At 39.3% G+C, this 26587-nt stretch overlaps 1 protein-coding gene across 3 annotated transcripts in view; it reads right to left on the bottom strand.

Moving 5' to 3' along the window:
- Positions 1–26587, bottom strand: part of LOC150082968 (putative phosphorylase b kinase regulatory subunit beta) — a 735196-nt gene that overhangs the window by 408013 nt on the left and 300596 nt on the right. For all 3 annotated transcript variants that reach the window (XM_090377701.1, XM_090377699.1, XM_090377700.1), the window contains exon 14: positions 19189–19200. In XM_090377701.1, the coding sequence (XP_090233827.1) occupies positions 19189–19200 (12 nt within the window). The remainder of the gene's footprint in view (positions 1–19188; positions 19201–26587) is intronic.

The following is a 26587-nucleotide window of genomic DNA, read 5'->3' as shown; positions in this document are numbered from 1 at the left end:
GGGGCAATCAAATGCTACCGTGCACCTCTACCTATGCTGATGCACCGTAATAACAACAACTAACAAACCAATACCCGTTAAGAAGACTCTGCTCCAGTGACCGAAATTTTCATTGTAAAACCTGCCCAAGAAGATGCACCAAAATCCAGTAAAGTTATCAAGACCACCAAGAATTCACACACTTGGATTGGTGGCCGAGACACCCAAGAAGAAGAGTCCATGAATAATTATATATGACACCAATAAAGACTTGACCCCTGAAAAACTAAGGGAAGAAATCTATCTCAGAAACCTTCAAGAGAACTTAAATGACACTGAACCAGAACGGCTAATAATCCCAAAATATCAGAAAAAACAAGAAATGGAGATGAGATAAACTGGGTGTTAGATCTTGCCCTGTGGGCCAGATCTAGTTTGGTTTGGTTTGGTTTGGTTTTTAATGGTGCATTGGCAGCTGTGGCCATAATGCGCCAAATCAAAAATAAAACTAATACAAAAATATTGGTCAGCCTTAGAACAGGCCGTGTCAAAAAGGTAAAAATGATACTGTGGTTAAAGGTTATATAAAAGGTATAAAATATAAACTTAAATCTTTGTGTATAAATTGATCGAGTGTAAAAAATTAAAAACGTCAGACATGTTGTCTCTGTCACCTAAAATCTGAGTGTAAATGGTTCAGCCAGATTATTAAAAGTTCTAGAAAAGGATTGTCTAAAAACAGGACATTCAATAAAAACGTGAGAAACAGTTAAAATAACGTTACACGTCTCACACATAGGCGGGCCATCCGCCCTCAGCAAAAAGGAGTGTGTTAGATGGCTATGACCTATGCGGAGCCGAGCAAGAACAACTTCCTCTTTTCGGACCCTGCGTAGACTGGACTGCCATTGCATGATTACAGGCTTAATATGGTGTAGTTTATTCGCGGTCTGTCCGTGCCAAGAGTCTTGCCATTGGGAATATAATTTAGACCGTATTATTTGCCTGTAGTCTGTATAGGGGACTGACAGGCAATGATTTTCAGAGAAATGGCTGAATTAGCAGCGGCATCAGCCAATTCATTTCCCCGGATCCCAACGTGGCTTGGGATCCAGCAGAAGCGAATGTCAAATTCTGTTTCAAAGGCAGAACAAAGCATCTGCCGGATCCGGGACAGGACCGGAGGAGAGTTGTACCTTATCGATACAAGAGCCTGTAACACGCTCAATGAATCACAGTAAATCATATACCTTTGGTAATCGCTATTTATAATGAACTCAAGGGCTATTTCAATTGCATGCAACTCTGCAGTATAAATGCTAGCTTCTTGCAGGATCTTGAATGATAACGTCTTTCGAGGAAATATGACAGCAGATCCCACATAAGATTCTGACTTTGAGCTATCTGTATAGACTGGCAGAAAGTCAGAGTACTGCTCTCTATGTGATGCGAAGAGTTGTTGATAGACGGCCGCCGGTGTATTAGCCTTCTCCATGATCTTGAGGGAGAAGTCACACATTGGCAAATGTGCATACCAGGGTGGAAGGAGTTGCCTTGGTGACTAGGCAACGTTATCTACCGTCATGTTTAGTTCATTTAATAGCCCTTGAATACGAATACCAAAAGGTCTGTTGGCAGTCCGACGGGCGTTATAGAGATTTTCCCAACGTGGCTCAAAAACTGATGCCCACGTGGGATGATCAGGCAGGGCTTTCAATTTAAAGGCGTAATGTAAAGACAACTGCTTACATCGAAAAGATAGGGATGGTTCATTTGCTTCAACGTAGAGGCTTTGGACTGGAGATGTGCGAAATGCTCATGTGGCTGTCCGAATGGCCTGATGGTGAACTGGATCTAACCACCGAAGTACACTGTCTCTAGCAGATCCATATATCTGGGACCCATAATCGAGTTTAGAATGGACAAGGGCTTGGTAGAGACGAAGAAGGGTAGAGCGATCTGCGCCCCATGAAGTTGACGAAAGGGCACGAAGGATGTTAAGCCCTTTAACACACCTTGTCCTGAGCTGACGAATATGTTGAAGAAATGGCAACTTTTTGTTGAAAATAAGTCCAAGGAATTTGACTTCTGCTACGACTGAGATGTTATTTTGTCCAAGCCTTAAATCTGGTTCAGGATGAAGATTACGTTTGCGACAGAAGTCTACACAAATGGTCTTCTGTGATGAAAATCTGAACCCATTAGCCAATGACTAAGATGTAAGGTGATCAATGGTTTTCTGCAGTTGCCTTTCAATGACCCTCATATTGCATGAATGACAAAATATAGTAAAGTCGTAAACATAGAGGGCATTGTTTATCGTGGGCGGAAGTTGTTCCGTGATAGTTTATTTTGATTGCAAAAAGCGTAACACTTAGAACGGACCCTTGTGGGACTCCCTCTTCCTGACAGAACTCTCTCTCGAGAGTGGATCCTAAACGCACTTGAAAATGACGATTCGAAAGGAAGTTTTTGATAAAGAGAGGAAGGTTACCCCTAAGACCAAAGTTGTAGAGGTCTTTTAATATTCCAAATCGCCAGGCTGTATCGTACGCTTTTTAAATATCAAAGAAAACTGCTACCAGATGCTCGGATTTAATAAAAGAGTCACGAATGTATGTTTCAAGTCGGATTAAATGATCCAAAGTGGTTCCGTCTCTTCGGAAGCCGCACTGTGTGCTGGAAAGCAGATCATTTGTTTCCAAATACCACACAAGGCGGGCATTAACCATTCTTTCCAGGACCTTGCACAAACAGCTTGTCAGAGCAATAGGGCGATAGTTATTTGGATATCTAGGATCCTTTCTTGGTTTTGGGAAGGCAAGAACGATTGTTTTCCGCCAGGAATCCGGAAATTGTTTATTGAGAAAAATTCTGTTAAACAAAATTAATAGGTGATTTTTAGAATGTGGTGACAGATGTTTTATCATTTCGTAGTGGATGTCATCGGGCCCGACAGCACTTGCATGCGAAAGGAAGAGTGCTGCATTTAACTCTTCCTGTGTAAAGGGCTTGTTATATGGTTCAAGCCCTTTTGAAGAGAAGTTTAATGGATGTTTCTCACATTTCTCTTTCAAGGCCAAAAACTCTGGAGGGAATGATGTTATTGCAGATATTTTGGCAAATGTTTCCCCTAGAGTGTTTACAACTGCAGTTCGGTCTGCAATTAGGCATCCATTGTGCTCGAGAATCACCGAAGGGCACGGTGGGTATTTTCCCTTCATTTTCCGGATCTTGTCCCAGACTACTTTTGAGCTGGCAGTCTGGGTTATGGATGAGTAAAACGGATCGAAGATTTCCATTGGCTCTGACGTTGGATATAACGTGCTTTTGCACGTGCACGTTTAAATGATATTAGATTATCGGTCGTGGGATATCGACGGAATATCCCCCAGGCTTTGTTTTGTGCACTCTGAATTCCACCAAGGTTTAGGAAATTGTGGAAACTGGCTAGATGTTTTTGGGATTGCAATTGCAGCTGATTGAACGATACTTTCTGTAACGTATGCGACTGCATCATTGATATGTTCCCGACTGACTGTAGCGATGTCAAGATTTGCCAGATGTCGAAAAGCATTCCAGTCAGCCTGATCAATCTTCCACCACGGTAAACTAAATGGCTGACACGGTCTACCACTAGTTAAGGTGGTTATCACGGGGAAGTGATCGCTTCCATAGGGGTTTCTTCCACCTCCCATATAGCTGAAGGAAGGAGAGAAGGGGAGCAGATAGAAAGATCAATGGCAGAAAACGTACGGGTAGGCATGTGGAAGAAAGTGTTTGGTCCCACATTGAGAAGGGAGAGGTCATTGTCAGTGAGCATACGCTCTATGACTCGTCCCCTTCCGTTAATATTAGTACTACCCCACAGAGTGTATGTCCATTAAAATCCCCAAGAAATAATAAAGGGGGAGGCAATTGCATGACGAGATCATCAAGGTCTTTCTGGAGGATGTCAATACCAGGTGGTAAATAAAAAGAGCAAACAGTTAATAAAAACCCCACTTTAAGGCGAATTACTACAGCCTCTACATTGGTTGTAAGTTGCAAAGGCTGAAAGGGAATCTGGTTGCTCACGAGGATTGCAACTCCTCCATGAGCAGGACCGCCCCCAATTCTGTCTTTACGAATGATCATAATGTTACGTACGGTGGGGTCATCATTTGCCTTTAAATAGGTTTCCTGTACACAAAAGCACGATGGCTTGTACTTTTGCAGAAGTGCCTTGATGTCATTAATGTTTCGTCGGAATCCACAACAATTCCACTGTAGGATTTTAGCCATTATTTTGGCTTGGTGGGTCCATCAGGCGGCTTCCGAGGTGCTGAGGGCTTACTTTTATCAGTCTTGGATTTGTCTTTTTTGGGGAAGAAAGGGCGCTGTCCTGTGTCCATCTCTTCCTCCGTAAAGAGTTCCAAGACTGAATCGTCATGTACCTCCTTGGTTTCGACATTCATTTTTTCTTGTTCTGGCATGGGCTCTTGATTTTTTTGTACTGTTACTTTAGTGCTCGCTTTTGATAGTGCTTGAGCACTGGGAGGTACCGATATTGGAGTGGCAGCTGACTGAGATTTCTGTGCTGGTTTTACTGAACTTAATAGATAGCGGGCGATGGGCGTGAATGACTCTTTTGGTGGCACAGTCATATCTGTTTGGGTGCCAATCGAGCATTTATTGGATACCTTTTTGGCATATGATACCTTTGCCGCTACTTACTGGTTTAACTGCTTTCCTGGCCTCTTGGTATGAGATGTTAAGTTCTACCTTTAGTCGTTGTATTTCCTTTTCTTCCTTCCACCGCTGGCAAGCTCTTGAATACGCAGGGTGTTCTCCATTGCAGTTAATACATGCAGCTTTTGTAGCTGAACATCCAGTTATTTCGTGGTCCTTTGCACCACATCGAGCGCATGCAAGGGAACCACGACAGGCCATTTGCGAGTGTCCATATTTCTGGCATTTGAAACACCGTAAAGGGTTCGGAACATATGGACGCATGGGGCAGTTTATGTATCCAGCTTTAATCTCATCAGGAGATTTAGGTGTATTGAATGTCAGGATAATGTTTCTGGTTTTAACCATTTTCCCATCCCTACGCGCATTAATTCTCTTGATGGCAATAACTCCCTGGGACTTCAATTCCGAGCAGATTTCCTCCTCGGTAACGTCGAGAAGGTCCCACTCTGAAATTACACCTCTCGATGAATTTAGTGTTCTGTGTGGTGTCACTGTTATAGGGATTTCTCCGATTGATGTTACTCGGAGTAGATGTTCAGACTGCCTGTCATGTTTAGTTTCAATCAAGAGATCCCCAGAACGGAGCCTCTTAACTGATTTGGGTGAACCAGCTAACCCATCTAACCCTTTCTGTGTAAAGAAAGGTGACATTTTACCAATCGGTTTTTCGTTGGTGGAGTGCATGATTAAGAACCGTGGGATAGGCCCTGATGGTAGTTCAATCCGCTGCCTCTTTGTAGCAATAGTGCTGTCTGTGTCTATATTTTCAGATAGGGACCGGGTTGGGGCCCCTGAAGAAATAAGTTTATCAGGATTCATAAAGTTTTGAAATGGTTCAGTGCCTGGGCTCCCCACCCACCACGGAGCCCAAAGGGACATCCACTACCCGGCATGCAATAAATGCGCTCGGGAGTGGAACGCCAGGGCTACCCAGACACCATACCCGCACTGCTGCCAGCCTGAATTCTGTCCCTTGGACCATGAGGGTAGGGGCGTGGCATTGACAGGGGTTGACCCTCGCAGGCGAGCCTACTAGCCGATTGATCCTAGCCAGGCCTTCCAGGACCACTCGTCTTGTCGAAGCAGGGGCCAAAGTGGTGTATTGGAGCTGGGCCCCTCAACCACCAGGATCCCCCTTTCCGAATTTCCACGGGTTGCAGCGCACGGCAAACACGCCGGATTCCATATATGTTAGCCTGGAACCTGGGCTGTGGGCGTTGGTCCCAGTGATGCTAGTCTGGAGATCCAGCAGCATCACTGGGAGGTCCCCTCACCACGTACAGGTGCCCACGTCGAGGGGCCAGATCTAGCACCCAAAATCTGCATTCAAACAAAACAGGATCTTCATCCAATGGGGAAGCCACCAATTTAAGTAACATATGGCTGTTCCCAAGTGTTTCAGGTGCTGCCGGTTCGGTAAGACGAACCATACATGTACACAGACTGAGACAATCTGTGCACTTTCGAAAAAGGGCACGAGCATAACACATTTCCAAACAAATCCAGTGAATCTGCTAGGCAAATTGCAAAGCACAAAAAATACAGTACGACCACTCTATTAAGGATGACAAATGTCAGGTCTATCTAAGATTTAAGAGCATCCAACAGAACAGAACTGATTATGGGTATGTTGTATAAAATATTTAACACCAATGAGATCAAAATTATGCAAATAAATGCACAAGTAAAGTAAAGTGTAAAGTGTATTCGTGTCAAACGGCACCTGGGATTAACACCAGGTGCCGTTTGACATGAATGACTCCGCGTCAACAGAACACTGTTGAGGCCAGAGATTTAAAAGTGTATGGATATTGTACATGTCTACTGTTGTGTACCATTGTTCATCTGGTCATTTAGCCGCTGAACCCCTACTGAGGCCCAACACACAGTGGGCTCGAGCTGTAGTTTGATAAAATTAAGTAAAACGCAAATGAAGGGAATATGGACATCATTCTAATAATGGAGCCATATGCACACAACAAGGAGGTCAGAGCATACCCTCGACATATAAAGTCATCTAAAAAAAGAGAAGAAACACCGTGGTTAGCCATAGTGGGGTGAAAACAAACATTACTGCTATAAAAATTGCACATCTGTGCTGAGACTGGGCTGTATGTGTCCATCTGATCACTCCTATATATGAATTCTATGCAATTTCAATGTACTGCAAGCCCGGGGATGAAAGGTGGTGGAGTTCCCATTAGTTATTGTTGCTGACTGTATTGTCAGGGAGACAGAGAATATATTTTGCAAAAAGCATAGGTGAAGCATGTCTGCCGGGGACAAAGGTTGATGACATTCTAGAGCAGATATCATCTTTTAAGGGCAAAAAAGGTGATATTGTTGTAAACATTGGCACTAATAACCTTAAGAGTAAGAGATCGGCAGATTTTATTGACAAGTGCAGATCAATGTCAAAAAAATGTCATAAGCTAGGGCTGAATTTGAAAGTGTTTGCAATTCTGCCCAGGCACGATAGGAGGAAGTATATGATGAGAGCCTTATCAATAAATTCGGCCCTGAAGAGATTGTGCAAGGCTCATGGGGTAGAATTTTTTTCAGAGTGATCTGAGCTCATTAACAGGAGAGACTACTTCTACAGCGATAGGGGTACACTCAAATAGAAAGGGTGAAAGAATATTTGCTGATGCTATCGAGGCAATGTTAGGTGGGTAGGAAAACTGCTAGCTTGAGGGGATTCAATTCACAGCCAAAAAGATTAATAGTGATTGAAAAAGATGTGAAAGTGATTCTTGCACTGCTTCTATTGGAACGAGCAGCAGCCCAAAAAGCAAGTTGCCGGGGATATCCAGAACTACTGGGAATCATAGTGGAATAGGTAAATATAAAGGCTGCATTAGCATTAGTCGAGGCATATGATGCAAGAAAGCAAGCTTATGCAGCCCTATTGTCAGGGAAAATCTATTGTCAGCATCAGCCAAAAAAAACGGCTCCCATTTCATCCCTCTGTTCGTTCCAAATACCTGTCCAGCTCAGACTTAAATTCATTTAGGCTATCAACTTCCATAACAAAGGATGGAACTCTGTTCCACCTACCAACTACCCGCTAGCTGAAGGCAAACTTCCGCACATCTATCCTACATCTGTCTTTCCTCAATTTGAATTTATGCCGTCTCAGGTGATTATTCTAAGAAAGATGAAGAATCCCATCAGCATTGAGCATGCTCAAACCATTCAAGGCTTTATACACCTCAATCAGATCACCTCACAGGTGCCTAGTTTCCAGACACTGTAATTTGCAAAATTTAAGCCTTTCTTCATAAGAAGAACCCTTTGTTCCATTCACTAATCTCGTTGCCCTTCTCTGTACTCGTTCCAACAGCTCTACATCCTTCTTGAAATGAGGCCTCCAGACCTGTATACAGCACTCAAGGTTGGCCTGACCATTGCTTTATACAAGGGGATAATCACCTCCTTATCCCTGCTAGAATAATTCCTGTATATCATTGACAAGACACTATGAGCTACTCTTGCAGACCGTCTGCACTGCTCAGAAAACTTCATATCTTCCTGCACAATTACCCCCAGGTCCTTTTCGTTCTCTACCACTGTCAGTGTAGTACCACAGAGTTGATATGTCACTCTGGGGTTACTGCTTACCATAAGTAGTACTTTACATTCAACGTTTCTAGATCCTGTTGCAGCAGTGTACTGTCATTAGTGTCCTTAACAACCCTGCCAACCTAATGACATCCTAAATGGATGTCAGATGAACTAATGAGACGTATGGCAGAGAAGAAAAACGCATGGGATACTTATAAATTAATGTGTGACTTGAAGCCTATGATAGATATAAGCTGGTCTGTAACCAAGTCACAAAGGAGATTAGGCAGGCAAAGGCAGATTACGAGAAATCCTTGGCAAAGGATGCAAAGAAAAACAGAAAAGAGTTCTTTAGCTATGTAAACTCTAGAAGGAAAGGGATGAATCAGATTGGTCCACTGGATATTGATGGTTCAACTGTTGATGATCCTGCTCAGGTGGCTAACAAACTAAACGAGTATTTTACATCTACATTCACACATGAGGAGTTATTCAGGAAGGGGAATGCCAGAGGTGAAGTAAACTCTGGCAGTGAGCCAGATGATTTTGTAATAACTGAGAGGAAAGTGGAGGAGAAATTGTTGAGGATAAACATAAAAAAGGCACCCGGGGTGGATGGGATCTATCCAGTTATATTAAAGGAGGCAAGAAAGGAAGTAAGCAAACCCTTAGCCATAATTATGAGAGCTTCTTTGGATTCAGGGGAGGTACCCATAGACTGGAGATGTGCAAATTTGACCCCAATTCACAAAGGAGGATCAAAGGCTGACACAAGTAATTATAGACCTGTGAGTTTAACTTTTCTTCCAGGAAAATTAATGGAGGCACTGGTTAAAGAAGCACTGCAGGATCATCTAGACAAGACTTCAATTATAGCTCGGACACAGCATGGGTTTGTTAAGGGAAAGTCTTGCCTGACCAATTTGATTGGATACTATGATGCAGTCACAAAAGAACTGGATGCAGGGAATAAGTTTGATATTATATATTTGGATCTTAGAAAGGCTTTTGATACTGTTGCACATGGAAGATTGCTGCACAAATTGGAGCAGTGTGGTATTGGAATCAAATTGCTGCTATGAATAAAGGAATGGTTCAGGGGAAGAAAACAGAGAGTGGTAATCAGTGGACACTGCTCATCGTGGACTAATATTATTAGTGGAGTCCCTCAGAGTTCAGTGTTGGGTCCATTGTTCTTTTCTGTATTTATAAATGATATTGGTGATGGTATATCAAGCTTAATGTCCAAGTTTGCAGACGATGCAAAGGTTGGCAGGGTTGTTAAGATGATGATGCTATGCTGTTGCAACAGGATCTGGAAAGGTTGAGCAGATGGGCTGAGAGGTGGCAAATGAAGTTTAACATTGACAAATGTAAAGTTCTACATATGGGAAACAGTAACAGCTCAGTACCGTGGGTTTTCCAAGCCCATATTCATCAGATGTGAGCCCCTGGGGTTGTTGGGGACTTGCTGTATTTTTGGATTAACCGGGAAATCGATTATCCAGGAATTTTTTTTACCATCTATCCCGGAAAATTGAGAGTACTGTAATTAAAAAAGAACAGAAGTTAGTGCTGTTATTGTTATTTTGGTTTTTAGGAGCATTAGTAACTAAGGCCATATTGCTCCGGGATATGCAGTGGTCATTCCCTGACCTTTCCGCATCCTCCGTATTTGGTGGTGACGGGCTCAAACCCCGGTCTAATCAAGAAGCGTGTGCTACGCACTGCTGCTCCTTCCCTCTTGGCTTCGGAGGCATCTAGAAGTTAGTGCTGTGTGTTCAGAATTGAAGAGTAAACTGGTCCTGGCTAGTTGGAAGAAATTACACTGACAAGTGTAATTCTTTTGATGAATGAAAGAGTAGCTCATGCTGAACAGTACATGATCAGAGTGGCTTATATTAAAATTAATCTAACATGCATAAATAACATTGGATTATAACTGTTCAAAGAGTTGCATACTAAGTACATAAATTTCATGATTTGAAGATTACCTATATGTGCATATACTTATGCATTATTTAATCAATATATATCAGTAGAAAAGGCTTGCAGAAGAAAGTGAACCTCTGTTTAATAAGGAGTGGCAAAAGTTAATAAGTCATGGATTGTTCATTAACTGGACTGCTGTCTTTTGAAAATAGGGTGATAAATTCCACCTTTAGACTCTCATTTGGTTAGAGTCTAAGAACTTAAGTGAGGGTTTTGGAGTACCATTTCAGCTGTACAAAAATATCCCATGGTAGGGCAGATTTGATATTTGGACAGAGTCAATAGTTATTCAAAAGTAAGGAAAAACACTAAGAATGGAAAAGAAAAATCCAGAATTATTTATTTTATTATACATATATATATATATATATATATATATATATATATATTTTTTTTTTTTATGAAAGGAAACATTATGTAAATGGAAGCAGTATGCAACTGGATAAGTTTTTTGGAAATTTTTATCATCTTCTTGATTAATTAATATATTAATTAGTCTTCGTCATGTTCGTTAGCTTATTTTTTAAATTTAGCTAGTCATTTTCTACAATATGACACACTACTCATGTCGCTATTGTATCGGTGTTTTGGCACAAATATCGTAGCACATAACTGGTAGTACAGAGGAATATAGGGTTTTAATTGTGATAAATAAGTAGCTCAAAGGTTTTAATCAGTTGATGGGCATATATCTTTTTTGTGTTTAGCTAAAGATATAATTAATTTAACATTCTGATCATTAACGTATACATATATCTCGAGCATGATAGCATAAGGTATAACGTAAACCTAGATAGCGTAATGCTTACATTGTATTTAGGAATCTATTAGCTTAGTACAGTATCGGCGATTAATCAATTAAATTTATTTTTCTTATTAATTTTCACTGTTAATCAATTAAATTGTATTTAAATGAAAATCATGCCCCAGAACAAAGCATAAAAGCAATGGGCACAAAATAGCAGGAGTGCTCTGGCTCGGGGGAGAACCAAAGAGGCAATTCTCCAACACATCACAGCCTAAAAAAATGTGCAAATTGGGAAATGTTTGCAGACCTTTCTGGAACAGGACATGATCTAGCCAAGAAGGATGTGTGTGTGTGTGTGTGTGTGTGTGTGTGTGTGTGTGTGTGTGTGTGTGTGTGTGTGTGTGTGTGTGTGTGTGTGTGTGTGTGTGTGTGTGTGTGTGCGCGCGCGCGCGTGCGTGCGTGCGTGCGTGTGTGCGCTAATGTGCAGAGACTGTGAAGAAATTAGGTGCCAACTCAGTATTCTGATGGACATCCATGAGAGTTTGAAGAGTAGGGTAGAAGCCCTCGAAAGAATTAAAATGGGACCCATCAAGCTCTCAGCTACCTACATCAACACCAGAGTTTGCACTTGTGCATCAGGCAACACAGCGGCAATCTTCAAGGAAAATGCTCTGGTCCCACAGGAGCTAGTTATTGTTGGTGACTCTATAGTAAGGGAGACCAGGAAATATATTATGCAAAAAAGGTTAGGTGGAACAGGACCAGGGTATGTCTATCAGGAAAAAAAGTTGATGACGTTGTACAGCTGATATTATCTTTTAAGGGCAAAAAGGGTGATACCGTTGTATATGTTGGCACTAATGATGTTAAGGGTAAGAGATCTGCAGAATTACTTAAAAAGTACAGGTCAATGTTGAAAAAAAGTTGGGAGTTAGGGTTAAATTTGAAATTGTCATAGGCCTCCGTAGCCAAGTGGTCAGGAGCGGGAGTGCAGTAGCACATGCTCTTTGAGTAGACTGGGGTTCAAGCTCCTGACTGCTGAATACGGCCGATCTGCCAACCCGCACTGGACCAGCGTGGCAGATTATGGTCCATTTCCCTCAGCATGAATTATTGAGGAGGCTTCCATCCTGTAGTGGGTTGATAATGGCTGCAGTTTTTGAAAGTGTCTACAATTCTGCCCAGATACGATAGGAGGGGGTATATGATGAGAGCCTTGCCAAACAATTCAACCCTGGAGAGATTGTGCAAGGCTCATGGGATAGAATTTTTCTCAGAGTAGTGTGTGCTTGTTAACAGGAGAAACTGCTTCTTCAGGGATGGAATACACTTAAATAGAAAGGTTGCAAGAATATTTGCTGATACTATCGAGGCAGCGTTAGGTGGGTCAGAAACTGCTAGCTTGTGGAGATTAGCTGACTAATACATTAACCGTAGCCACAGGCAGAGTTGAAAGTGATTCTTGCTCTGCTTCTTTTAGAATGAGCAGGCAGCCTGGAAAGGAAGGTGCTGGGTGTCATCATGGAACAAGTAAATACATGGGCTATGTTAGGGTAAGTAAGAGTAAGAACAAATGCATGTATACCTGCATGTACACCAATGCTAGAATTACAGTAAATCAATTTGATGAAATTGAAGTGCTGGTCAAGTCAGTTTGGTGTGACATAAGCAGTGGGCAAGCTAAAATGAGAGTTGGAGAGTGTTATAGACCTAATGACTTGATGAGTAGAAGGAAGAACTGTACAGAGAAATAGAGTGGGCCAGTAAATCAGAATGTCTTATAATGGGGGATTTTAACTTCCCAGATGGTGACTGTAACTTATGGGCTGGGCACACTAGCAAGATTTATTGGATGATTGTTTTCTACAGCAGCATATTCAAGAGGCAACCAGAAGGAGTAATACTCTTGATCTGATTATCAGCAGTGATTATTCATGCATTAAGAATATGCAGATAAAGGAACCACTTAGTGGCAGTGATCACAGTGTACTGATGTGGGATTTACTTAATAATGTAACTACCATTAGGGATAAAGGGAAGGGTTTTTGCTTTCGTAAAGGTGACTTTACAAAAAAGGTGACTTTCCTTTCGTAAAGGAAACTTGAAATGCATTTTGTAAATTGCACATTATAGGATGATGAGTTGTACACTACAAACACCTTCTATTCAGTAAGATATAGCTGGGTTAATCATACATTTCTGAATTACTGGCTGGCAAGATTTAAGGTCTTAATTCTCATAAATAATAAACCTGGCTTTATGATGAGTTTTCCTCCTGGTATTGCACTACTTTTAAACTTATGGCCTTGTTAAAATATGTTTAAAAGTGGGTGGTCTGTTGCTATAATATTTTTAATAGTGGGCCTCTAGCAGCAAAAGGTAGACAAACAGTTGTAAATAAGTAGTTTGATAGCTGGCAGGTACTACAAAAAACAATTTTCAAAATTATAATATAGCTAAAGTTACATTTTGTCTAAGTTTTGTCACTAGAGGCCACCTGTTATCTGATAAAGGACTGATTAGTCTTGAAATAAGCAATCATATTGGCTTCACTTTTAAATAAATGGCAAATTAACCATTTGGTAAGGCCATCTGTTTAAAAATAGTGCAATACCAGAGCAACTCATTATAAAGGCAAGTTTGTTCTGCTGTAAGAAGGAAGACAAATGTATACAGCTCAAAGTTATAATACAGCTATGTTACAACTTGGAATTTCTCTCTTTTAGTACTATTTCATAAACTTCATAAATTAGATCAAACATAAATTAATTACAGCTATGTCAATGATCCTACACCACTTACATGAGCTGGTGACTTTGACGTCACTTTAGGACAGCTGAAAGCAATGATAGACTGAAAGTGCCTACATACAACTGAAAAATGTATGCTTCATTAAATCTATGGTTAATCTCTTTCATAAGTAGCAACACTGACACATATAAACAATAGATTTAATTCCATCTAACCAAGGTTTTTTGCCACCAAAACTAATCACATTGCTCATCATACAATGACTAAAGAAGGGAAGTAAACAACGAATGGTTCAAGGTCACTCAATGTTTTCCAATCCATACTAAAGCTATCGTAGAGAAGACAATGTGAATGACTGATAGGTTGTTTTTCTCTCTGCTATAATTATAATGGCAGCAAAAGTGAAACTTCGTAATCATTGTTATTATGAGCAAGAAATTGTTTAAATTTGTTCCCAGTATATTATTAAAAGCAAAATGTCATGTAAACTGATAAAGACTGCCTCATTGTCATAATTATTTCTTAAGAATGTCCATTGGTGGGATAAAGTTTATCATCATCTGTTTACATTTAACAAATTGAACTGTAATTTACATTTTGAACACTAGTGCTATCTTTTAGCCATTATACATAAGTTTAGTTGTTAGTGTTAATATTCATTGAAATGTGCTTCAAAACTGATCTCATTGGGAATAACTCTCTAAAATCCCGAACATTTTAAAATTCAGAACCTCTCAATTTTTGAAACGTGCCAGATTTTAAAGAGCTATTGTATTTGGAGTGGGAAAATCTCTAACATGCAAAAGAGAAGGTTCTTTCTCTGAATGATAAGGTGTTGGATTTCAGCAATATAAACCATTAAGTAACTACTGACTGAATATTTAGCATTAGCAGTGGCAAATGATGAGAGAAAGCAAGGATTAAAAAAAAAAAAAGGAAAAAAAAGTACCTTCCATTTCCTCCAAAAGTTTGTCTAGTCCTTCCTTGAATTTCTTTACACTATCAACTTCCACAATAACTGCTAGAAGTTTGTTCCAGCAATCAACCACCTACTGGCTAAAGGCAAACTTACAAACATCTATTCTGCAGCCATCCTTCCTCAATTTAAATTTGTACCCCCTTATATGTGTGGTCTGAGCAAAAGGAAGAATCTCATCAACATTGAGCTTGCTCAATCCATTCAAAGCCTTAAACACCTCAATCAGATCATCTCGCTGGTGCCTAGTCTTCAAATGCTGCAATTTGCAGAACTGAAGCATTTCTTGGCAATACTACCACTTTGATTTACTCACCAATCTTGTTGCCCTTCTCTGTACTTGTTCCAGCAGCTCCATATCCTTCCCAAAATGAAATCTACAGACCTGTATGTAGCACATAAGATTTGGTCTGACTATTGCTTATACAATGGAATAATCACCTCCTTAACCCTGCTAGCAAAATTCCTGTATATCACTGACAAAATACCATGCACCCTGTCTACACTGTTAAGAGAACTTCATATCTGACTACAAATTTCCTCATGGTCTATTTCATTTTCTACTACCCTCAGTGTAGTATCCCACAGTTCATACTTTACTCGGGTTACTGCTACCCATATGCAATACTTTACATTTATCAGTGTTAAACTTCAGTTGCCATTTATGTGCCCATCTGCCTAAATTTTCTATATCCTGTTACAATAGCTTACTGTCATTAACCCTGCCAACCTTTATATCATCTGAAAACCTGGACATTTAGCCTGTTGTATCCTTATCAATATCACTGAAAATTTATAAAACAACAATGGGCCCAGCACCAATCCCTGGAGTGCTCCATTAATAACATTAGGCCATGAAGAGCAATGTCCATTGATTACCACTCTCCATCTTCTCCTACTCAACCATCCCATTATCCATAGCAGTAACTTGCCCTTAATGTCACATTACTCTAATTTGTACAGCAGTCTTTGTGTGCAACAGTATCAAATGCTTTGCTGCAATCCAAGTATATGATATCAAAATTATTTTTTGCATCCAGTTCCTGTGTGAACACAGGAACTGGATGCAAAGGAGGTGATTATTCCCTTGTATAAGGCAATGGTCAGACCACACCTAGAGTACTGTATACAGGGCTGGAGGCCTCATTTCAAGAAGGATGTAGAGATGCTGGAACGAGTACAGAGAAGGGCAACAAGAGTAGTGAATGGAACAAAGGGGTGCTCTTACGAAGAAAGAGCTTAAGTTTTGCAAATTACAGTGGCTGGAGACTAGGCTCCAGCGAGGTGATCTGATAGAGGTGTATAAAGCCTTGAATGGTTTGAGCATGCTCAATGCTGATGGGATTCTTCCTCTAGCTCAGAAAAATCACCTGAGAGGGCATAAATTCAAATTGAGGAAAGACAGATGTAAGATAGATGTGCGGAAATTTGCCTTTAGCCAGCGGGTGGTTGGTTGGTGGAACAGACTTCCATCCCTTGTCGTGGAAGTTGATAGCCTAAATAAGTTTAAGGCTCAGCTGGACAGGTATTTCGAACGAACAGAGGGGTGAAGTGGAAGTGGTTATTTTTTTTATTTATTTATTTATTTTTTTTTTTTTGGCTCTGATGCTGCATGAGCTTGCTTTCTTGCATCAAATGCCTCTACTAATGCTAACGCATCGTAGTAACTAATCAAATTTGTCAAACAAGATTTCCCTTTAACAAACCTATACTGTGTCTGAAGTATAATTGCAGTCCTGTCTAGATGATCCTGTATTACTTCTTTTTTATCAGTGATTCCATTATTTTCCCTGGAACATAAGTTAAAGTAACAGGTCTTTAATTACTTGGGTCACCATTTGATCTTCCATTGTGAATTGAGGATACAGTATATTGGGGATACAGGCATATTTTATAATGGAAAATTTGATAGTAACTCAAGGTAAGCTATGGATATTTAAGGAGCTTTAGGTTAAGATTCAGGAGCTCACATCTAGTGAGTATAGGCTTGGTAAACCCAGGGTCCTGAGCTGGATATCATCATTCTTCTCTTTCTTCCTTTCTTGGTGACTCCCTTCTATTTCTGACACACTCTCTCTCAGGGTAACGCGGGATTTTTTTTTTTTTTTTTTTGGCTGGTGCAGCATAAGCCTCAGGCTTATTTGCACCATATGGCTAATAATAATAATAATATAGTGCATGGCAGCTAAAAATTCATGGCAAAAAAAGGCTTCAATCTGATACTGCAAATACAATTTAATTTAATCGAGACGTTTTGGAACAATTTGAAAACAAATTCATGATGTTGACCACACCAGAAAAATTCCCCCCTAAACAAATCACAAAAGTTCTGGCATCACAGAGGGCGAAAGGCACTGAACCAGGCTACAAAATGTCCACTGAAAAATAACAATTCTTATTTGTATCAATGCCAATCACAAACAGAATTTATTATTTCCTGGAAAATCAAAAAAAAAATCATCAGGTATTTAATTATGTAAAGCACTACCTATAATTTAGAAAATCCAGAATAAAGCTTGCATGAACACCCAATTGTTTTTTTTTTTTTTTGGAATGGTATGGCAAATCTTTCATTCCTGAGGTGAAAATTTTTGAATAAAGAGGCTGGAACTATTTTGCTTCATCTCAGCCAGAAGTGCTCAATCTTTTATATAAAAGGAGCTGCAGTGGGGATTTTATGAGGCTCAATGAGTCTAATGTGAAGCTATCAACATTAGTTTTGAATGGAGCAACTGTAAACAGACACTATCACCATTAAGCACTCAGTGGTGACACCACTAATACCAATGGCAGCCTATATTCACCACAATCACTGATGATTGTGGATACCCAACATTGGCCTGGCAACTGCCACTATCCATCCATTCTTGAACACTTTAATTGCAGAACTCCACAAACAGCCCACAAGATTCATAGTTTCTGTATTACTGCTACCCTTCAACTGGTATCCAGTAATCAATCCTTTTTTAAAATCCATCATATCATGTTGTTGCCCATGTTGGTCAAGTAAGTACTTTGCATGGACTGCAGGCCATGGACCTGCAGTATCACATTTACCAGCTCTCATTGCGACACATATGCCATCAAGCAAGGAGGAATAACCTATTGCTAAAACATGTGGTTTGTCATAATGTTTTGTCTGGAGTGTATGTTTGATATATATATATACATTGTTACCTATATTTTATCATCTAACCACTTGCATTACCATATTTACTTAATTATTCCTTAATATTTTCCAATATACATTATCACTAAAATACATTTTGTTAAAATAACTAAATAATAATAGTAAATGAAATATAATAATAGTAAATGATTTTATATGATAAATCAAACAAAAAATGAACAGTATCTAACTTCCCACAGCAATAGCGTCTGCCATCTGGTGAGAAGTGCTGTGCGAAGCTGAGCAAAGCTGAAATAATAACCCAAAGGGTGATGCAGGGTCTGCCAGATCCCACGCATATATAATTTTGTGTAGTAACCAAGAAGGCATCTCTTCCTACACTACTCAATTAAGTTTGTTTGTATAGTTAGGAAGGCAAACAATGTAACAATCACTGATCTTTTACCACAGATTAATGAGAAACATCTATTTTACTCTACGGTCTGTCAGACAAGGCACCACCATGGAATGGTTAAATAGAAGCTCACCATTCAAGCTATCTTTATCAGATAGCTTGAATGGTGCTTGTAATGAGTAAACTATAAATGCTAGGCACTTTTAATGAGGAAACTGTTTAATGGGTTTCATTTTCCACCTTGAGCCATAAGCAACCTTATTGCATGGATAAATTACCAATACATATGGCACCTCTGGTATCACCACAATGTAGACCTTGTAAATGACCATAACTACTAGTCCCCTTGAATTCTATTAAAAAATTTTAGATAACATTTACATTGTGATTTGGATGAGAATATACTCAACAGAAATGGAAACCATGCTATTAAAAAAAAAAAAAAAACACAGATAAATCTCTAATTGATTAAAAATCTATATTTTATTTCTTTTATCCTGATTATTTTTTTCCTTTGATTTTTTTACATGCAAAACCAAAAATATGTGTTAGCTGATAATCTTATTCATGCTATTTAAAAAGGTTAATTAATGGATTAAAGGCATTACAGAATTTAAATGAGACATAACAGGAAACATCATTATTTCACTTTTCAATTTCATTTAGGGTTTCAAAGTTGTAATTAGCATTTTCTGTTCATTATATTGCTTTATTCCTAAGAATTAATTCAGGACATGAAGTGAACAAAACTAATTATAAAGATATTTATACTATACACTTTTAGCATACATTTTCTGCATAATAATTTCATCATATCACACTCTGTGCATGCATTAGTTTCAGTCGTATACATCAAAGCATGCCCAAACCTGTTAAAAATTAGTTAGAAAAGAAGAAGAAAAAATTAAATGTATACTTACTGCCGCTTTACCCTGGTGGGAAAAATAAAAAACAAAATACGCAGAGATTCAGGATTAATCATAAAAGAAAAAATTACTGAAAAAGCAGAAAAAATTTTCCATTTCATTTTATCCTGTATCTAATTTATACTACATTAGAATATTACTTTTTTTTTTTTTTTTTAATTTTTAACAATAAACAGAATTATTTACATAAAAGACATTCAACAAATAACATTTCATACTTTAATAAACAAAAATACTATATTTATACAGAAATTACAATGTTATTCTACAAACTTTCTAGCTATATTTACATATTGACTTAAGCATCCATACTTAATGCATTTCCATGAGGAATTTTTTGGAGGAATGTAAAGATAACATCTAAGCTGCTGAGCCAATGGACTTTCATCATCTTTTTTGAACTGTGTCTTATGGTAGATTAGATTTAAAATTTACTTAAAGTTAATTTAGTCCATTGTTTTCATAAAAAAATTCAAGTAGCATGGTTCCCAATGCGGTTGTTGGTTTTAAAAACAAACCTACTTCTCAGTAGTTCTTGGCATTTTTTTCAAGCAGTAAATGAATTATTTTGTGAGATCAGTTGATATGATGTCCTTATGATAATAACTTCATGGGTGCCAAACTATTCATTTTCAAAAAGCTGGAAGTTGAAATTAGATTTTTTAAGTAGGAAGTTTTGGAGCTTAAGCAGGAGAAAAACATGAGGCTTTTCCAAGAGGAGTTCTTCCCAAAAAATCAAAACAGGACATTTTGCAGGAAAAAACAAGTGGTATTTTTAAAGTACATAGATACCATTTTCAGTATTGAAAACGGTATCTATGAACTTTAAAAATACCACTTCGCAAAAGATACCGTTTTCAGTATTGTTGATAAAATTCTGTTCATAACAACAGCCCTGACAAGACTTGGTTGTCAGGGAAATTTCCAAAGGTTCAACAGGAAAAGAAATTCTGAAACTCAGTCTCTATAGCTGTATGTGACTATGCAGTCACATGCAGCCATAGAGTAATTTCACCAAGAACAGAAACTTCTCGTTTAAAACTCTCCATGACCTTGGCTGAATAAATGGTTATGACCAAGTCAAAATCATTCCTTCTGGTTTAGACTGCTATGGTCGGCAATTAGCATTAGCAAAGGCACATGATGCAAGAAAGCAAACTTATATATCATCAGCCAAAAAAAAAAAACCCCTTATTTCATCCATCCACTCACTCCAAATGTTTGTCAAGTTCTGCCTTGAATCTATTTAAGCTATCAACTTCTACAACAGATGGAAGTTTGTTCCAGCAATCAACCACCCGCTGGCTAAAGGCAAACTTCCGCACATCTATTCTACAACCGTTTTTCCTCAATTTGAATTCATACCCTCTCAGGCGATTATTCTGAGCAAGAGGAACAATCTCATCTGCATTGAGCATGCTCAAACCATTCAAGGCTTTATACACCTCAATCAGATCACCTCGCAGGTGCCTAGTCTCTAGACACTGTAATTTTCAAAACTTAAGCCTTTCTTCGTAAGAGCAACCCTTTGTTCCATTCACTAGTCTTGTTGCCTTTTTCTGTACTCATTCCAACAGCTCTATACCCTTCTTAAAATGAGGCTTCCAGACCTGTATAAAGTATTCAAGGTGTGGCCTGACCATTGCCTTATACAAGGGGATAATCACCTCCTTATCCCTGCTAGAAAAATTCCTGTATATCATTGACAAGACACCATGAGCTACTCTTGCAGACTGTTGGCACAGCTCAGAAAACTTCATATCTGCCTGCACAATTAACCCCAGGTCCTTTTCAAGCTCTACCACTGTCAGTGTGGTACCACAGAGTTGATACGTTACTCTGGAGTTACTGCTTCCCGTATGCAGTACTTTACATTTGTCAATGTTCCAATTTCAAAATGGAAGTAGAAGATTTGAAAACTGCAGGTTAATAAATTTTCACAAGACATTCATCAATACATCTGTGAGAAATAACTCAGTAAATGATTGTGAAGACTGAAGAGCTATGTCCAGATTTTCAAAAGTTGGCATAATATTTAAAAGAAATGAACAAATTGCTTTATTTGAGCCAGAAAAGAGAACAAATCAACTTTCTATACAAGTGAGGATAAATGCCTAAACATATCAGCTTTGTTGGTGTGTTTAGGATTGCTTTTACCAGAAGTTCACAATTCAGAAATTCTTTTCCTTCAGTTCATCAATTTGTCCTCTTTCAAAATTCTTGGATCACGAACTGGATTTGATCATGAGACAGAGCCACTAGTGATCACTTGTTATAGTTTTCCCATGGGTAGCTCTGAAAAGTGCTCATATTGCTTTTCTCAACAGATCTAACCTCTTCTTTAAAGAGGCTTGTCAAAGTTGCCATTGTTCTACCAGCCTAGTTAATACACTTAACCAAAGCATATATATACACATGCTTTAAAATATTTTTTTACTTGCATTAGTTGAAATTATTTATATTTACCTTCACTTTTAGCATTTCTTTCTAAATAGTAGTATATTCCCATCAAATATTCATCCACTTTCACAGGAAGGTATGCAGCTCCCTTTTCAGCACACAGTAATAAGATGACAAGGACAGCCTATTACCAGAAAATGCTCAATCTCCTTTTAATACCCTTTCTACTACTCCAGTTTTCAGGTATATCATAACATGCATTATCAATGCCATGTTATGATTTGCCGTGTTATGTCAAAGACCCTTGGATTGTGTAAGGGTGCCTTATTATCTGGGTGAACTGCTCCGCTATGTGCCTGTGTGTGCAGATGAATTTCTTGTACCAATAGTTGTGAATGTTATCTAATATTGGAGTTTGCCGGTTGTGATTTCCTGATTGACTGTTGTACCTCTTCCTCCCAAAACTCCCATTCTGTCGCCTCTTGTATATTCTTGGTTTTCTTCTATTCTAGATCTATCCTGCACATTATGGCTAACTTTGCTGCTGCACAGATTATCCTAGAACTCTTGAGTGCCTTCTGGTTGGGGGTTCTGTTGTGTTGTTTCTCCACTTGTCTGATTTTCCTGTAGAAGACTCTAGTTTTCATCAAATATCCTATCTGTTTCCCTCTGGGCACTCTCCTTGTGATTACAAAATCCCTTGCTGAATGCCATGAGTTTCTGTTCAAGGGTGTAAAGGTATTCTTTGCTCTTCTGGTTACAGGTCTTGTGTTTGTTGTCTTTCTTGAGGGTGCCTTCACTTTTCTCATCAGCTTCTTACTTCTATTACCACATGTACTGGGTCAGTTGGCCTATCTTCACTCGTATCTCTTCTGCTGTAGCCTTCTTTCCCAGGCTGATGGTACCTTGTCTTTGCATTGTGTATTATGTTGTTTTCTGGTTTTCCTTCCATTCATCCTGGTGGCTGCTACAGTGGCATAGTAAATGGCTGTGCAGATGGTGTCTACTGTTGCTTTGTTGTTGTTGAGATAATCCAGTATTATTTACCTACTGAAGTGGTCTGTGACTTGCCAGAGAATTCTGTTGGGGTCTCTAGTTTGGTATGGTTTTTTTTGGTAGTTTGGTCTCTAGTTTTGTGAGTCTTTGTGGGGGTCTATTCCCATGAATTCTGCTAGAGCTTTATTACACTCTTTTTTCTATTCTGAATATCGCGATCTTGTCTGTTTCCATTTCGGCTGCTCCGGGTTGTAGTTCTTGTACTTTGTTGTTTCTCCTCCAGTTCTGGTTCTGTCATGTCTGTATTCATTGTTGTTTGTAGTTGGTTGCGCACATCCTGCTTGATTTTTTGCAAGATTGCAGGAATTATCAGGTTCTTCTTGATGATGGTCCATCTCTGCTCTGATATTCGCTGTTCAGTAACCTGAACAGTGAGGAAACATTCCAACCAATTGGTGTGTGGTTTCATCCTGTACATCGTCATGTCTGTCTCTAGCTTCATTACTTTGTAGTATGCTCGCATAATGAATGTATTCATTTTGATGCTCCACTTCATGTGTTGATTTCTTCTTTCTTCCTGGTTAGTCACTAGCACAGTTGCACAGGAAGCACTTCCAGATGGTTGGGCTTGGTGGTCTTGCTCTTCAGTTGTAGCCATGCAGGAGACAGTGCCACTTGCTCCACTGCTGTCTGCAGGGGACTCTCCGACTTTTCGAACTGACCCCTCTGCCTGAGGCCTGAACACGAGTGACTTTATCCTGTTTGATATTTCTACTTCTCATCTTCATCTAACCATGGAGGTGGACCTGTTTTAGCTTTGACTTTTGCATCCAGTGGTGGGTGGTAGTTGCAGGGGTGACACCAGATGGTGCCACTCTCTGCCTCAGCCATCAGTTCACCTTGGGGAAGGTAAGTCCGATGAAGAGACCTTCGTGATTTCCCCCCATGCACAGTGGGATTCGAACCCTGGGTCCACGACATTGCCGGTCCAGTGTCATAACCACTGGGCTATTATTATTACAATAGAGCACCACAATGGGATATAGCTTGGAATCACTTGCAATCTGTAGCAATTTTCTCAAATGGTCCATTTTTCAGAGCCATTACTAACACTTCTTAATCTTCTTTCCCTAAGAATTTCACTGACAATGCCTGTTGTTTCTGTTCTTCCACAACTGTATATTTGGCTAATTTCCCATCAGGAAACGTATTTCTGAATGATGCACCTGCATGACCAGCACAACTCAGAGGAAGAACATATTCTATGACAAAATGTTCAAATACATATTTGGTATGTATTACATTGTCATCATCATCATGAAATGCAATATTATTTTTGCATTTCTTTCTATGTTCTACATGCTGCTGTTATGCTTATTTATTTCCAAACTTCTGATGACATTACATTTCCTGCCACTTGAAATAAAAAAATAATTAAAATAATCAGAAATTCACAAAATATATATATATTTTTTAAATCCAGTTTTTATTTTTGTGAAAAGAAAAAAGACGGCAAAAAACCGAGTTTTTGCAAAGAGACAGAGAAGGGCCAAATCAAAAAGGATTTGCATCATAAATCCAGAGAGTTGACAGCAATGTAATTTCCTTTGGTACTGATATGCCAAACTGACTGAAGGAAATTTGGGACATGATTCTTATTAGCCAACAGAGTAATGCACATTACAATTTCAAAACATATATGAATATCATTGTATTTTTTTTTGAAACCTCACTTTAGAGTGGCCACTATTAGCCACACCTAGCTAACAGTAAATAAATCCCCTCCCCTTTAGTTTTCAGAACAGCCTGGATTCAAAATAGCATGGACTCATTGACATAATGAAAACATGCTACAGAGATGCTGGTCCATGTCGACACACAGTGCTTCTCACAATTGTTGTACATCGAATGGTTACAGATATACTCTGAAAAGGTTTTTCCACTTAATCCCACAGGTGCTCAGTAAGACTGAGATCTGGTGACCAGAGAGGCCACAGCCAGTAGGCTGAATTCATTCTCATATTCCTGAAATCAGTTCTGTATAATTCCAGCCTTGTGATATGGCACAAGACTGGTACAGAATATTATCCTGCTGGAAGAACCAATTATACACTGCAAGCCATGAAGGTATGTGCCTGGTGAGAAAAAATTTCCAGACAGCTTGTAGCATCTAAATATTGCTCCACTGGTATCACCACAAATATGCATCACAAAAACCATTATACTTCCACCATCATAGCCTACATTATTGAAGCTGGCAGGGCAGGTCCATGGATTCATTTTTTTTTCATCCCACTGGTTCTCCCATCAGTGTGAAACAACAAGAAGTACAACTTGTCAGACTATGCAATATGTTTTCAATCTGTCCAGTGCAGATGTTCCCTGAGCCCACTGTAACCATATTTCACTGATTTCTTGCTGAGAGGGGTAGAACTCGGTTTGATCATCTGCTGCGATATGCTACCCACAACAAGGTATGATGAGTTGTATGTTCTGAAATGCCTCTTTGATTACCATTGTTGTACTGGGTTATTTGACTGGTTATAGCCATTCAGTTATACTGCACAGGACTTTTCAGCCTCCACTGCCTCTCAGATAGACGTGCGGAAATTTGCCTTTAGCCAGCGGGTGGTTGGTTGGTGGAACAGACTTCCATCCCTTGTGGTGGAGGTTGATAGCCTAAATAAGTTTAAGGCTCAGCTGGACAGGTATTTTGAACGAACAGAGGGGTGAAGTGGAAGTGGGGTTTTTTTTTTTTTTTGGCTGATGCTGCATAAGCTTGCTTTCTTGCATCAAATGCCTCTACTAATGCTAATGCTAATGCTAATATTAATAAGCTCTTTGACCAGGACTACTGTTGGCTAGATGTTATCTGGCTATTGGACCAATCTCAAGATACCCTAGACACAATCACACATGAAAATCCCAGTTTCCAAGATGCTCATACTGGAACACATCTGGCACCAACTATCATGGCAAGAATAGGCACTAAACTGTGTGCCCATTCTTTCAATGAATTGCACACATACATCTCTGTATATCTGCCCACCTGCCTTTATATTTCATGGTACAAACATGTGAAGCTCCAAAGGAGCACTTCATTTTGTGAAAGGTGAGGGGAGGGTAAGTGTACCTATTAAAGTGGCCACTCAGTGTATATGCAATCTCCTCAACAGTAACTTACCATCCTATATGTTCAGGTTGGGGTGGCACCAATAATGGTCAATTCCATGATTATCTGCCAATGTCCAATTTTGGATATTGGCAGATATTCATTTGATTCTTCTGAGGATTCCTCAGTGTGGCAACTGGAAAATGAGACTGATGTCATGAGATGAATCTGGTTCTGCCATCTACTAGAAGTAAACATGAAATGAAAGAGTGATTGTTCCTCGAGCACTGCAGTCAAGCTCAGTGAAAATTGCTGCCATTTCAGACTACACTGTGAGCTAAACTGCACATCTCTCCTGTGTCTCCAGGGACAAAGGAACAAAGAGCAAACATTAAGTTCTGTGTTCAACTGGACAAAATTTTCTGTCTTGTGCACATGTGTGTGGGTGGCATAAATGTCTCTCCCATAGAAGAGAATCACTGGAAGATGACAAACATCCAGGCCCAGCAAAAATGGTTTGAATGCCAGAGTTGATCGAAAAGGTGCAGGTAACCATTACCAATTGCCAATGTACAGTGCGCTGAATGATTTCAGATGATCTGTGTGTTAATGAAGAAACTGTTTGACAAATAATAACTTAGGATTTAAAAAAATGAAGGTCTATGTGCATTCATTAACAGATAGTCAATAACAAGCATGAGTTGAACACTGCAGAGAACTCATTAAGGCTGCTGAAAGCAAACCCAACGTTCTGAATTCAATCATTATGGATGATGAGATGTGGTTCAGTACAGCCCTGCAATGAAGCAACTAAGTGTGGAATGGAAGTTGACAAACTCTCCAAAAGCCAAAAAAGCCCTTCAAGGAAGGTCAAAAATCAAAACC

This window comes from Mastigoproctus giganteus, chromosome 7, assembly GCF_048544385.1.
Source record: "Mastigoproctus giganteus isolate SK-2022 chromosome 7, ASM4854438v1, whole genome shotgun sequence".
NCBI classification, from domain to species: domain Eukaryota; kingdom Metazoa; phylum Arthropoda; class Arachnida; order Uropygi; family Thelyphonidae; genus Mastigoproctus; species Mastigoproctus giganteus.
This window is presented reverse-complemented; position numbering and strand designations above follow the sequence as displayed.